This window comes from Gobius niger (assembly GCF_951799975.1).
Source record: "Gobius niger genome assembly, chromosome: 10".
NCBI classification, from domain to species: Eukaryota; Metazoa; Chordata; class Actinopteri; order Gobiiformes; family Gobiidae; genus Gobius; species Gobius niger.
Genome location: NC_136861.1, coordinates 21,534,771 through 21,550,563, shown reverse-complemented (window position 1 = coordinate 21,550,563; position 15,793 = coordinate 21,534,771). Strand labels below are relative to the sequence as shown.

General features: G+C 39.6%; 2 protein-coding genes across 6 annotated transcripts in view; both read left to right on the top strand.

Annotated features, from left to right (window-relative positions):
- Positions 1 to 5,137, top strand: part of cyth1a (cytohesin 1a) — a 30,374-nt gene extending 25,237 nt beyond the window's left edge. For all 4 annotated transcript variants that reach the window (XM_079565216.1, XM_079565214.1, XM_079565215.1 and 1 more), the window contains exons 10-13: positions 2,590 to 2,666; positions 2,741 to 2,809; positions 2,906 to 3,060; positions 3,534 to 5,137. In XM_079565216.1, the coding sequence (XP_079421342.1) occupies positions 2,590 to 2,666; positions 2,741 to 2,809; positions 2,906 to 3,060; positions 3,534 to 3,612 (380 nt within the window). In that variant the 3' untranslated portion in view covers positions 3,613 to 5,137. The remainder of the gene's footprint in view (positions 1 to 2,589; positions 2,667 to 2,740; positions 2,810 to 2,905; positions 3,061 to 3,533) is intronic.
- A 10,499-nt stretch (positions 5,138 to 15,636) lies between these two features.
- socs3a (suppressor of cytokine signaling 3a) overlaps positions 15,637 to 15,793 on the top strand; it is a 165,388-nt gene continuing 165,231 nt past the window's right edge. For both annotated transcript variants that reach the window (XR_013793259.1, XM_079563856.1), the window contains exon 1: positions 15,637 to 15,788. The gene's annotated coding sequence lies outside the window, so the exon portion shown is untranslated. The remainder of the gene's footprint in view (positions 15,789 to 15,793) is intronic.

Here is a 15,793-nt window from a genome sequence, read left to right as displayed (position 1 = left end):
TACATAATACTGAATTGAAATATATCCAGTTGCTGTTAAGGCGTACTTTTCAGGTGATTTTGTCTCCAGTTCTTGCGTCAGGTCCATAATCAGTAAATGAATATGAAAGTGCATGTGTGACGTGTAAGGTGTGTGCGTATTTGCAGAGAGACTTCACAAGACATCTGGCCTCTTTAATGTATAATAAATGGCCTTGAGATCAGACCACTACTTTTGGAGGCCTTTGAATTATTTAAAAGAGGTTAAAGTAAGCCTGAAACAAAAAATTAGAATGCTAAAATGAAGTATTCTGGCATACAGTGTACACATTGCTGCCTGTTATTGTTTTGAATTGATATGGTTTTACAAGTAGCAGTCTTATAAACCAGTGGACATCTTTTTAACCAGTTTCCTCTGACATCTCTCTCTTTGTTGTTCAGATTCACTATAAAAAGGACTGCAATTGTATTTTCCCCCTGTGAATCATTACAACAAACACCAAATGATACAACTCTTCCAAAAATGTCTCTGTAATACTGTAGAAATTAGTCTAACAATCATGGTGGAAGTTTACGGTTTTGTAAATAATTTGGGGGACATTATTTGATCTAATGCTTCACAGACGGTTGTTGACTGTCAGTGCAGCCCCCTCTTGTGGGCCGACATGGCTACTACGTAGACTTGTCCGAAGCTGTGAAGCGTTAACTCAAATCCTCCTCGGTCCAGATTAACAGGACTGTGGTGCTGTAATTCCTTATCATTTAATTTGATGATTTTTGTTTCTTTTCCTCTCCGTTTGTTCGTTTGTTCCCATGATTTTGGCTGTTGTTTTTCCTCAGGAGGTATGTACACCTGCTCTTCCTAATGCTAGTCCATCTCCTCGGCTCTCCGGTGCTTTTGGTGGTCTGCCATGCTTTTGTTCTTTTTTTCCATACAGGGGTTTTTTACTGTCTGTCTCTCCATCGACTGGGTGTGATCTAAGCTTCAAACACATAGACCTGTTATTATTGAGCTGACGGTTCACGTGGGTTTGTTGCCCCCGGGCCAAGGCTGAGTTCAGGGAGCTGCTGCTTTTAGTGACCGCTCGCTGGGCACTTGAAACTTGATGTTTGCTCTAGCGGTGGTCACTCTCTTTGATGTTGTTTTATTGGAAGTTGCACTATACCTTCTCTCCATACAGCGAGCACAACAAAGTGACTTGACAAAAGACGCATAATTGGCTTTATTTATTTTTTTTTGCTCTAAACATGGAAGGGAATACTGCATCTTTTCAACAATGCTGCTTTGCTAAAACAAACAAACAAAAAAAACTTCTGAACCAATGTGGCTGTGGCCAGTGTGATGCTAGACTGGACTGGATGCATAGTTTGGGAGGATGCTATAAATATGTAATTGGGGGGAAAAAGTACAGTGGTTCTCCAAACCTTTCTCACAAAGTAGTGCCACCTGAAACAAGCTTGTTCAAGCCAGGCCCAAGTAGGTCTAAACTTTGTCTGAAATAAGACTACAATAACACAAAGTCTTCCACCTTAAGCTGTCCAAGTACCACTTGTGATACCACTTGTGAACCACTGAACAAAGGTAACCTGATCTTATCCGGTCCAGCCCAGTACCATCTTCACCTCTGCAACAATCCGCTGGAACCAGACGTCTTATTCCACACATTGTTGCTCAGGAGAAGTTCCTATTCTCTTATGTTGCTGCTGCAGGAACTGACCATCAGCCAATTAAAACCTTCAACCCAATCAACTGTTCAACCTGTGATTCTGCCATTTTTTCACCTGTGTTTGTCTGCCTTGATCAGCTGGAGAGCAGTGGGGGATTCTCCTCATCTGCCTGTCCACGACGTGTGTTAGTGACACTTAGATTTAGACATGCTTAGATCTGTGTTAGAAGACGCCTTATCATATGCAGCTCTACAGTTGCTATATGATAGTACAAAGTGTGTTCTAAATGTGTAAAACATGTTTTGGGTTTGCACTAACACTGGTGGTGGGGCTACGTAAGTCTAGAAAAGCTTTTTCTTTTGTTCAGCTTGGTGCGCTGGTGAAGGGGCAAGCCTCTAATTGTAACAAACAGCCAATAGATACAGCCATGCATAGCTCCAGGCTTTTAACTTCTCAAGCCTCTCGGTTTGCTGCTGTGATCCAGCCTCCCACAGTGCAGCTTCCCATCTGTTACTGTGATCAAGTATCTCCTCTCAGGAAGTTTGGGTGACAAGAGGGTCAAAGATCAGCCACACATCAGCAAGCGCTTAGTTAAGCGGTAAATGAGCTTTAACTTTATCTGAAACGCGCTCAAAACCTGTGGAAAGAGGTGATAGTAAGTTCATATTAGTTTAGGTTTAACATCGGGGACTGATATGAGAGTAGATTTCAGACCAAAGAAGAATTTATATATATATTTAAACATACAAATACAATAAGAACTCTGAGGGTATGTTTAGTGAGAGCTCGTAGGTTTGATAAAAATGTGCTTTGAAGAGTCTTCATGTGTCTGTCTGGCCACACATCTGTCTGCCTGTCGCTGCCCGGCCTGGTGCTTCATCTCTCCATTTCCTCTTATCTGTCCATTGCTTAGCCTTTCTGATGAGGGCTCTCTGATCTACAGGGGGACGTGTGAAAACTTGGAAGAGACGGTGGTTCATCCTCACAGACAACTGTCTCTATTACTTTGAGTACACAACGGTAAGTTTAGCCCTGTCTCTGCAAACATATCTTTTGGGATTGCAGCCTTAAATGTAATTTGGGTGTTTCGGCAGGACAAAGAGCCCAGAGGAATCATCCCATTGGAAAATCTTAGCATCAGGGAAGTTGAGGATAAAAAGCCTGTAAGTACCCCCCCTGCTGGTGCAGAAGATGCACGACAGCTAAAACTGACTTCGATTTCGACTGCCACATTAACTCCTTCCTCTTCTACGCTTTAGAATTGTTTTGAGCTTTTCATTCCCGACAACAAAGATCAGGTGATAAAAGCCTGTAAGACGGAGGCTGATGGCCGTGTTGTCGAGGGCAACCACACCTTCTACAGAATCTCCGCCCCCACAGCAGAGGAGAAAGATGAATGGATGAATAGTATCAAGTAAGGGCGCTTTTTCCACTTGTTCAAGACATTACAAATGTACACAGAGTAATGTGAATTTGTGTAGTCCTCAAGCCCTCATAGTATTAAATATTCATTATCAAGCAGCAGATGTAAATCATATCATACGCTATTGGTTAAAACCAAATAAACTATACACCAGCTGTAAAAAGGTTTGACTCTTAGTTTTTTCCACAGACGCAGACTTTATGGAAGACCTGCAGAACCATTCTATTGCTCTCAATCATCATTAGGCTTTTTGTGAACATGCATACAATTTTAGGTCTTTTAGGTCTAAATTCCATTCATTGCCCCGGGTACAAAAAGATACAGCCTATCTATATATAATAGTTTTTAATGCAAGACCTAACAAGAAGAGTAGAATGAGTACTTCCTGATCCTACTGTATTAATGATCTGCATTGTTCTTTGATTGGCTTTTATGACACAGTATTCTCTCCTCTTGCACCACAGAGCTGCCATCAGCAGAGACCCTTTCTACGAGATGCTGGCGGCCAGAAAGAAAAAGGTCTCATCCATGAAGAGGCACTAGAGCCGTTTTCCATTCCAAATGTTGCACTTGACAGAGCACAGGCCACAGCTGCCCCAGACCTCCAGGGTCTCCGTCTGGAACACAGACTGAATGATCCCTGGGACTGTGCAGGCTGGGAGCAGGAGCATGCTGCTGCTGTGTGTAGATAAGAGTCAGGACTGAAGCCTCCTTTTAAAGTCTGTGTCTGTCGGCTATTTGTGTGCTCTTACTGTGAGGGGATCCAGACCCTTTGGAGATCTTTCATCCTTTATATATTTAAAAAAAAACATGTGAATGCAAATGCCCCCTGCACACCTGACTTAAACTCAGCAGGTCTGACCAGTTGTATGCAAAACCAAAATGTTTGTTTAAAGAAAATGTTTTTAATGCTCTTCTAATATAGCTATTTTTACAGCTTTTATGTCAACTCCTGTCATTTCTTGTCCTCTTATTAGATGCTTTTTTTCCTATGTTGCAGCAAAAACTTTCAGTGGCTGGGCTGGGAGGGAAGCTGTTAGAGTTTTTTTAATATATGAAAAATAATGAACACAAGAACTGCTCTGTTTAAAAATGTTGCCACTTGGGAGATTGTTGAGGAAACGTTTGACGCAAATCCTTCTCATGAGGTATGAAAGACCGGTCTGTTCCCCACACTGAGGTGCTTTTGTGGGCTGGAGTGCTCAATGTGGGATGTGGGACGTCCCGCTCCAGGTGAAGTGGCTGCTGTCTGGACAGGGTCTCAGTGTGGGATACAACATTCACTGCTCATTTCCTCCATGTCCTGGAGATGCATCCAAAGGATTTATGTCTCGTTAAAGGGACTCATGTTTGTCATCTGGCTATAAGGTCGTCCCCTAAACCCTCGCCAAATCTAAATTAAATAAGTTGCATTTCTCATTTGTGACTATATAGTGCCTGGTGCTCTAGGTTAAACATGAAGATGCTGCTGGTTAGCGAGAGTGATTCCCCTTTTCTTAACTTTGTATGTCCGTGTCATGCTTTTTTATAACGTTTTATTCTGTCAAGCAGTTAATTTAAACTCCATTAAGAATTGTACCATGTTGCTTCATTCTCATTTGTTTTTGTAATGTTATACTTAAGATATAAGTATGTGTTTTATAGATACTTGTAAATGCATTTAGTGGCACACATGGAAGCTAAAGAAACAGGGTATCTCAGGTTCAAACTGGACGAATTCTAATAGGAATGTAATGTCATCCCAAAGACGGAGGGAAGCGGAAGCATGTAACACTTGCTAAGATTACGTTCTGTCAAGCAATCGGTGCATCCTGGTTAAGACTGTACCCACATTTTTCTACTTGGCGTGTCTGCTGTGCATTTTCCTGTCACCCTTGATTCCAACTAATCCCCTCATTGAAATAGTAAATAAAGTTAACACCAAACAATCATAAATATAGACAGTATTGGTTTATTTATCAGCATTGTACATACTTAAATGTATAGTGGGAACATGTCTTAATTTTGTACGTCATTTCTTTTTAGTTGTGCCATTTTCCTTTGTTACTGTTCAAATGTCTTCATTTAATTCTGTCATTGTCATTTAATCAAAAATAAAATAAAGATGCAGAAATGTTGGAGTAAAAGGTATTTCTAATCTTTATTCAAACTTTAGAAACTACCTCATACAGCTTTTACATAAAGCCACGACATGTAGAATTTTACCCAATAAATAAATTGAAACAGAAGCATTTATTTTATGACAGGTATTTTCATCATTGGAAAAATATCACAATCAAGTATTTGTCATTGTTCATAAATGATGAAGATGCTCCCCATTTATGTCCAGAAATACTATAAGTATTGGTAAAGTAACTAGTTTAATTTATTCTCAGGGCAAATGTATTCTCTGCGCCTAAAAAAAAAAATCACCAGTGCAACTTAAAGGTGCACTGTGTAACTTTTATGTGAAAAAAAATGCTTGCTATTTGTGCATATTTGACCTTTTTGTGACTCGTGGCATTATGGGTGCAGCATGGCACTTTTGCTTTCCCTCACAGTGGACTCTATGATGCTCCACAATCAATTGTTTTTGGGTTTCTGGTCAGTTTCTGGTACGACCCCTAAAAACACTTGATCCTGGAGCGTCGTAGAGGCCACTGTGAAGGAAAGCAAAGGTGCCATGCTGCACCCACAACGCCAGTTAGTCATTAAACTGTAAAGTGTCTGTTGTGGGGACAAATGACCAGACCAGTGCAGTAAAAGCAAGGGCTATATTAATTCGAGTGCTATAGCTTCATATTTCCAGCAGATGGCGTTATTCACCACGAGCTGCTGCGAAAGAAGCGACTCGCATTGTTATTAATAGCATAGATAGCAGATAAAATGTGCTCTTTAAAATCACCTATGGTCTGACCCGTTGACTATTTACAAATGCTATTGAAACAAAATCCTGTGCTCCAACCAAAGTCCCCCCCTTAATGTTCCTTCGTGGCCTCTTATTTACAGCTTCATTACATCTCTCCTTTTCACTTTGTGCGCATTTTAAGGTATTTATGGCATAAATGTCAGAGCAGTGGGGAAAGGTCGATATTTACAAGTGAATATGTATCATATTAAATGATGCCTGGAAAAGCAATCAATAGAAATGACTTTTCCTCAGTGAAAGAGGCCGAACAGGAAACAGATTAAAAAGTGCTGCCATGAAGGACATGTTTGGAGTCAGCAAAGTGAAGAAAAGGGGGTGTCAGGCGTTTGTCTGGTCATAGTTCATACTTATGGCAGGGCGTGTGCCTCATGCCTCTTGTGCAGTAAAAGAGAAAAGCTCTAGCTCTGAATTTCTTAAGAATGGAAGAAACTGTTGGAGAATAATTATAGTAGCTTGAGGGAAATTAAAATGAAAGCTAATCTATGTGAATTGTTCTTCATATTTCTATTTCATTCAAAAGGATTGAATATTTATGTTTTATTTATTTAGGATGAATGGTCTATTTGACCTGACACTCCTGGGTAAGGGGTGAACAGTGGGGGGAGAGACATTCAGCAGTTATAACCAGTGCATAAGTTGCACGAGACACTGTTCTTCTAAACCAGTGTATGCAGCTTTAAACCTTTTCTTTACTTTGCATTTTGGAACGTTTTTTTGGGAAATTTGACCCGGCAGCTGTGTGAGTGGTTAGAATGGTGCCTCTATGATAGGATCAATTATTTTTTAATAATAATAATAAAAATAATAATGCATTGGTTTTATGTTTTTCTGGACACTCAAACATGTTTTACACTGTGTTATTCTTTCACTGGTGGTAAGCTACTATTGTAGCCACAGCTGCCCTGGGGGAGACTGACGGAACGGAAACGAGGTTGCCAATCTGTGCCATCAGCCCCTCCGACCACCACTCACTCACTCCATTGGCTGCCTGTTCCCAAACGGTATCATGATCCAAGAACAAACCAGGTGCTACCCTGCTTAGCTTCTGAAATCTGATGGGAGCAGTTAAAGCAAATTTACACACCATGCAGAAAACCTACCAGAAACCCTACAAAACAATTGATCCTGGAGCGGTGTGGAGGCCACCTTGATCAAAAATAAAGGTTATGCTATTACACACAAATATATTATACATACATAATATTATTTTTTTGCATAATGCACCTTTTACTAGATATTGTGCAATAATGTTCTCTTTACATACTATTTGGCACAGATTTGAAACATAGTTTAGGTTTATGGGGTATCTAAAAAGAGTATCTAAAAAGGGTATCTAGAGATACACAACAAAATATGCAAGCACTCAGATCAACAGCATAGATCTGTAATGGTTGAAGTCAAACAAAACTAGTGTTTCTAAAGTAAAATGAGATGATGTTTTGCAGAATTGCAGAGAGGGGCCAGAGGAGGTGACCGTGACTGATGGAAAATGCGAGGCATGTTGCCACAGCAGAAAAATAAAGCACAGAGAATGCACCAGAATGAAAAGAAGGGGACTTTTTGTAATTTGTTCTTTACTCAGATTTCTATGTGGATAAAATGGCCTTTGAAAACACACGCACTCTAGAGATTTGCTGAAACTGATATGTCCAACAACAGTCTCACGTCATACAAGGAAACAATAGGAGGAAAAGTAAGTGGAACAAGATGTACCCAAGCCTGAAAAGGGCCCTTACGGACACGTGACCACCAGCATGAACCAAAACAGGGGAACGTCCCGCTGAGTCACTCTTGGGTGTAAGAATTGCTGATATAGCCAAAAGGCCCGGTCAGGTCTTCGGTCGGCGGTCGCGGGATCCTCCATGTGTCCTCCTCCCGTAAAGTGAACACATGTGCGGCCAGAGAGTCTCCAATTAGGCCCAGACGGTTTCCCAGAAGCACGCAGAGGCCTTCCCCCTACTCCTCCCCTTCTCTCCCGGGCCCCATCCCACCGTGACCACACGTAGCACAATGCACCCCACAGTGTCCGAGCTTGACCTCTCAGCTGCTTGCATGAACGCCACTCCAAGCAGAGGCGAAGGAATGTGTGCGCTAAATGTTGTCACGCAAAGACTGCTCGGATGTCTCATGCCAGCCAGCTGCGAACGATGCATGGGTACCTATAAAAGATGACATGGTTTTGGGTATGAAGACAGTATGAGTCATCATTGGTGTTTGTACTTGTAAAATAAAAAAGAGCAATAACACAAGCAGGCTTTCAAACAACTTTCAAAGGGCAGAAGAAAGAAGGCTTTCACAAAGGCTCATGTGGGACTTTTTTGGGCGCACTATTGACAAATTTAGCTGTTTAGCTGAATCCTTTATTCTATCATGATTTTTTTGTTCAAGGATGCTTTCTGAGGAGGCAAAAGAGATGGGGCCACACCTACATCTATTCTGCATAAAAGTGCAGCGTAATGAAAATGTACACAAAAAGAGCATCAGTAAATGTCAAGTTCCCTTCCCTTCTGGAGAAAGGCCACATAAAATGTGTTCCAACTCTCCACAAGGCTATATCTATAACTCAAAACAATAAACCACGACAACATTTTACACGGGGCATAAATCATGCTTCTCACAGTAAAACTTAATGCAGTGGGTAAAACATAAACTGGATTTAGAGACTTTAATTGTATTTGACATCTCAGTGTGCAGAAAAGTCTTGTTTTTGGAAACTGGCCAACACCCAAAATAAAAACATGTTTAAGTTTCCAGGTGAAGGTATTATTATTATCAGATTGGAATGGCCAACAGGGTTAGGGGGTGAACACTTATCCACGACATTTGTATTTGCATGTGTTAACCTTTTGTATTCAAAGATGGACTGTTACCACTGACATTTAACGTCCACCTAACAATAGTGTGACAATAAGAAGCACACTTTTGCAATACAGATGGAAATTAGCTGGAGAAGCTACAGTCTGGTACGGTCATCTTTGCCCTCGAGCAAAATGTAATTGTACACTGTCCTGATAAATAAATAAAACAAACAATAAAGGAGTCCTATTCTCCAAAAATAGCATCTGTATAAAGCAGTTAAGGCCTTTGTTGTTTCCAGGCATATCATAAAATGACATTATCTTTTTGCTCAGGTGCAGCCTTTCCAATAAGTGCCTTATCTGTGGTAATAAACGTTCAGTGTCAAACAGCAGTGTATGAGAAATGCAAAAAGTAGTTCTAGAGACGGCAATAACCACAATTTACTTAAGCATTACTGTTGAGGAAGAAATACCAAGGTCCTATTTATAGCCTTACGCGTCCCTCAAATACATAAATACTTATATACAGTATATATTATAAAAGAATGTAGTACTGAATAATAGTATAATGTAGTTTAGTAACAAGTTTCATGGTTATGCTTATTAAAATTCCTTTCTATACCCTTATACGAGTAGTGGAATTGTTGCTGATAACTTCAACTAAACTACTTGTATAATGAATGCTGAATTTTGAATTATTGCAATGAATATGCTGTTTTATAATTATGTTTTAGCACTGTGAAGCGCTTTGTGACTCTGTGTCTGTGAAAGTTTACTATACAAATAAAGTCGACTTACTAAACTGAATGCTAGCAGTGCTTTTGTGTAAAAAAAATCATATTTCCAGGAATGAAAAACACATTTTTGTATGGTATATGAGTATACAGCATCTCAACAGACTTGCTGAGATGTGCAGTTTGCATAAATATACCAGTCTCGTAGTTGTTTGTCTAAGTGGCTAGTTGCACATGTGGGATTCTCTCTGCAAATTTGATGAAATGTGGGTGGCTGTGAAGCATGTCTTTTTCAGATTTCCTGGAACTTTTCAGACTGTCTTAGCGAGGCAACCAGTGTTTTATCTTGTGATGACGGTAGCCATATTGTCTCGCTCAGTAAGAACAGATATTAAAAAAATAAAGTTTATCTGTGGATTAACCAGGGAGATTTCTGGAAGGAGGCTTTTTGTTTGTTTACACACAGTTGGAGGCGGGAACAAACTGTACCCGTTTCCCCCATTTTCGGGCAGAGGCTGGAGAATAAGGGAAAGAGGGCCGTGGTTTGGAGTGGGTCCAGAAGAATTTCCTGCCGACAGGGAGTGCCTTTGCTCCAAGGGGTGAGAGGAAATGCCTGGAAGAGAAAGAAAAGGCCTGTGGTGCACAACTAAGTTTTCATAGATTCACACCATAAACTAGTGAACTTTTTTCAGTGTTGTGTCAACTTGCTTGTAACACTTAATCTTTTGTATGAATAAAAAGTACTTCACAGGTTAATGTTGCCTATATGATGAGTAAATGGTCTCAAAATGGTCTCTCTAACTTATATTCAAAGAGCTTTACATCAAAGAACCACTCACCCATGCATACACTAATGTACACAGAGACAGGAGCCAAGTATGGGGGGAAGTGTCTTGCCTTAGGACACAATGACAGTCTGCACCTGCAGGAACCAGGACTCAAATCCCCGAGCTTCTGATCAAGAGACGAGCTGCTCTACTATCTGCACCACTGTCGCCCAAATCAGTGTGTGATTGATAGTGTCATAAGCCGATAATGTGTAAATCAAAACATAACTTTAAAACTCATGATTATAAGTTTTAAAATTCATAATTCTAAGTTTAAAACTCTGTTAAAAGCTCAAAACTCATAATTATATGTTTAAAACTCATTATTATATGTTTAAAACTCTGTTATAATGTTATAAGTTTAAAACTCATAATTATATCTTTAAAATTCATAATTATATGTTTAAAACTCTGTTATTAGTTTAAAACTCATAATTATATCTTTAAAATTCATAATTATATGTTTAAAACTCTGTTATAAGTTTAAAACTCATAATTATATCTTTAAAATTCATAATTATATGTTTAAAACTCTGTTATAAGTTTAAAACTCATAATTATATGTTTAAAACTCGGAATTTAAAACTGATAATTCTGACTTTTGTTTAGTTATCTATTAATGGGCATATTCTGAATTAGCCCCATGAGATGAATCATCTCTTAAGGGAGTCCTAAGGATCACATCCATATATAATAAAACATAAAACAGCAGAGTAGATACACAACATCAAATAAAAAAAATTAAAAAAAACAGTACAACAAAACATTTTAAATACTCCACACATACAAGACAAGTGGATACATGTATAAACATGTAAATCCACATCTAAACTCACAATTTCCCATATACAGTGCATTACTTCAAATAACATCGCAATTTGCTCCAGTTTGAAAGTAAAAGGTAAACAGGTATATCCACTTCTCTCCCCCTTGACTTCTTTTCCTTCCGTGGTATTTTGGTTTGATTTTCACTATCGAGTCTTATCTGCATGGGGACTACGTGCACATCTAAACACTGGATCCGGAAACGTCAGTCTGCTCTGCTTACTGGCACAGTCCAGGATCAGGTTACGCCAATTTTTAGTGGAAGTGTGGACATACAGAGCAGAGGCATGTCAACCTACTGTAGCCCAAATTGTGTTTGGGTCATCCTAATTTTAGTTCTCATCACTGGCCTGCTCAATGTTTAACAGACCTATTTCCATCTGCCCAATGACATCGACTGGCTATTTCAAGGCATTGTGGGAATCAAAGTCCATTTCGAACATAGAGATTATGTCATTGGTTTCTCTGTGTCCATGCATTTGATACCGATAAACCGGACAGTGGCGGCAGCAGGATAGATCAGTCATATTATCTGCCATGATGCAATCTGACCACGGGCACAATCAAGCATTCCTTTCAGCTGGGAACTGTTTCCAGAAGTGTCCTATCACTGTGAACTCAGAACAGAAAGACAGACAGAAGAACCTTTAATTAGTTTTTCCTCTCTTGTGAAGTACACATATGGTTGTCTGTATTGTAAAGTATCATAAAAGACACATGAACATTTCCACATTAAAAACAAAAAACATCTGTGCAGTTAGGCAGAGATAGTACTTTATTACTCTCTTATTAGCATCACTATCCAATGTGACCTTCCTTTACTTTTTACTTCACTTTGCAGATTTCACCAAAGTTTCCACCTCTCAGATGTGCAATAATTTGACTTAGGAAATCCTCCCTTCCAGTAACTGCCAAGGTGCCATGTGCTGAGCCACCACATCTAACACAATGTGCCTCACAAAAATAGCCTTGGTGGCGATTGCAGCATTTCTTTATTGTCTTCCTCAAATGCATTGAAACTGGCCCAGTCACTCTTTCCCAGCACACGCATTTCTGACATATCCTCTCTCATAATGTCCAAATAGCCTTTGACGTTTCAGCAACTTGATTTGGAAAGAGTGGATTTTGACCCGCTGTTACATGGCCATATTTGTGGTAAATGACCCACGTGCTCTTCCAGTTTCAATCTATCAGACATTTCCCTTATTGGCTCATTTGCTTTTGCCAGGAACATGCAACAAGATTGACAACCTGGAAATAGATCTGAAACAAATAACCAATTTTGTGCCCGTCTTCCGCCATTCCCAACCTTGTCTCCCCTTGAGGACGCTGTCAATACTACACAAGAATAAACTGAAGTATTGGAACTATGCCAAGGCAGTACTGGCAGCAGTCAGTGCTTTTGGCAATGACAACACAAACAATCATGAAAGGGCAGAGCAATGACAAACGCACACATAATTATTATTTCTTATAAAAAGCTTTTCTTCACATAGGTGTTGGCAGTTCCAATTAGAATATCACATGATCGTGGGCGTGTCCTCTCTTTTTAACCTTTCCAAGAACACAGCTGTGGTGACGAAGCTTTAAGCCAAAAATACGTTAGAACTGCGGGGAGGAGCCCGGTGTCATGTGCTATGAGGGATTCCTGTCAGCCTTCACACCTCCACACGTGTGGGACACTAATGTACTTTGTTCAAAGGCTGTGTTTATTTTTGCTGCTATTTACACTGTCTAAATGAGCAGAGCTGTACAAAAGTCTTGAATGGGTGAAAGGAACAAAGAAAGGTTTATCACTAGTTATCAGCTCGCTGTCAAAATAAAAATGAGAAGAATCTTGAGTTGGGCTCTGATAGGAATTGGCTGTGTGTCACAATCATAAAATAATATGATCCCTGACTCCCTAAATAAACCTTACTGTATAGGCTGTCAAAATAAAGGACTCTAGTTCAGGACCAAATCATTTAATTATTATTATTAATTCATTATAATAGAATAATTACATTTTTTGTACGATTAAACATTTTCTGTTTGAGAACAGTCTACTGTATCTATATAGTACAGAAGCATCTTCAGCCATTGATATAATAATTACCAAAACACTAACCCTGTGTGTTAGAGTCAGTATCTCATTAAAAGTTGTGCAGTACTTTTGTTCTCTTTGTGTTGTTTGGAGATTTGGTTGACAGAACATAACATTTTATCCATGTTGAATATTCTGTTTCATGTTTGTAATTCCACTTAATTAACCTTATCTTCACTACAGAAGAACCAGCTGGCAGGTGGCTTGCTGTCACTTCTGTGGAAAAGCTATGTCTGAATGTAGGGTTTCCCTTCCTGTTGTACAGTTGTGCTATTGGCTAATCGCACTAGCACACCGTGTACTTAAAGCATGTCTGACTGGAAGTATTTTACATATGAGGAAACGACCAAGTCGATGAGCAACTAAAAAGGCAGAACCAATGAGAATGACAGTTTGAGCTACCAGGAAACTATTACTTGGTGATTTGTAACAATGATATCAGTCAATGAGGAAGTTAAGCAAACATCTGTGAATGACAAAGCTCACAGTCATTAGATGACATTCAGAAGAACAGAAAACCATGAATACAAGAAGGAAGCGGATTTACAGTAACTTAGTGATAAAATACGTACAATGTTTCCATTGGTTTAATGTTCACTGTGCAGCATAATTAAAAATAAAACCTTTTGACCCATATATGACATTTGTGTCAAAGTATTGGTTAAGACGTCAGTATCATTTGTTGTATCTAGTATCTAGTCATTTTTCTTACCAGTAAATGTGTCTTCATAGGGAGCTTCATTCAACAGGGCTTTTATGCGTCTATTGTTTAAAGTCCTGCCTGGGATTTCCAAAGAGTAAAGTGTTTATTTAGTTGGCACAAAGTAGGCTGAACAGCTTTTGACAAACAAACTGTACGTGGCTTCACTTCATTTATACATTCAAAGAAATTGTAAGTCTTGGTTGTACTGAAAAATATAACAATCTTTCCAGTCCAAGCGGTTATCTCTGATCATGCTTGAGTAAAAAGCCTACTCAGCCTTTGTCATGGGCATATTGGTTTCCAAGGAGAAACGCTCCCGTAAAGCCTAAGTGGGAGCTGCTCTTTCTCCGGCTCCAATCCCTTCATTGACTCTAAACTGAATCCCTTTAGTAGGATGTTGAGTAAATGCCTCATAGTGATGACACAATGGATTTTCTGGGAACCATTTCTGGGATTGTTATGAGGTTTGGTGCTAACAGAGATTTCCCTCCCCCCGTATCTTTATCTTCCTGGTGGTCTGAATCAGCCAGCACCTGAGTCACCTATGTGGACACAGCTGGCATTTACCAAAACCCATCAAGCGCTCTGGCGTCAAACTACAACTCAAATACTCCCTCCCTTCCTCTGCCCTTGGAGCTTTTGTTAAACTTTAACTAAGAACTGAAATTTGAATCTCTAGTCTCAAATGATGGCACAGACCAGTGCAGAGAGATGCCTGTGAGTAAAACAAGGCGTATTCTTAAGAGGAAAGCATGACCTAACATGACTCCATACAGTCTCCAGTCTGGATCTGAAGCCCGCAGCTAAAGACCTGAGTCAGCCTCAGTGCATTGTGAGCAGCACTCCAGTCACATGTGTGCTGCCATTAAGACTAAACTTTACCAGGATCTGATGTCACACTTAAAGCAAGATTAGGATTAGCCATAACTATGGGTTTAATAACTGTCCTTTCAGTAACACTTTATTTTACACTACCCTTGATATATTGGACCTGCCACATTAAGTACAATGTACCTACATGTTACATAAACAATGTAACAATATGAATTATTTTGGAGGTACATAATGTAATAAGACAAAAGACCCTAACTTTAACCCTAACTCTAAGGGTGTCATTTCCATCGTGTAGGTACAACTTGTTACACATTGTTACATAGCATTTTACATTAATAAATATAATATAATATAACATAAAGTGTTACCATTACAAGAATTACAATTGTGAAGTTCAGCTCAGGTCTATATTGTTGAAATCCACCTCTGTGATCAGAGCTGTTGTAATTTGTGGCGCCCTCTATGCGTCACAGCAGCAAATGATGAACCGTGAATTTCATCAGAAAGTAAAACACATTTCTCCACTCGAGCATGACTTAACATTCAAATGTCACCAAAAAGCCAACATTTTCTCAATTGCGCAAACTACTTTAAGTAGCGTAGCGCTTAATAGACTATTCCTCGATGCAAATTTATTATGGTTATTGTCAACAGAAAACATGCTTGGTTGCTAGCGGCGCTAAATAGTTGCTGGAATCCACTTGGTTTGTCTCACGGGGGAGGGCTCTGCAGGAATATAGAAAAAAATAAATAGCCTACAAGCTTACTGTCAGCCTGCCAGTTACTGGCAACAGAAGGCGGAGTCAGAAGGAGAGTTAAAAGCCCGGGCCGCTCACAGCTCCACGGCAAAGCAAGTTCTATCAAACCAAGGGAAACTTAAAGCACATTGATCTACACACTATGCACACTATATATGTGTAGTATACCAGTGACGCGCAGTTATCTTGTTTTTCGCTGTTTGGATATTTCATAAACGAGCGACTTTGGACAAAGAAGCGACTTTTGAGGTGAG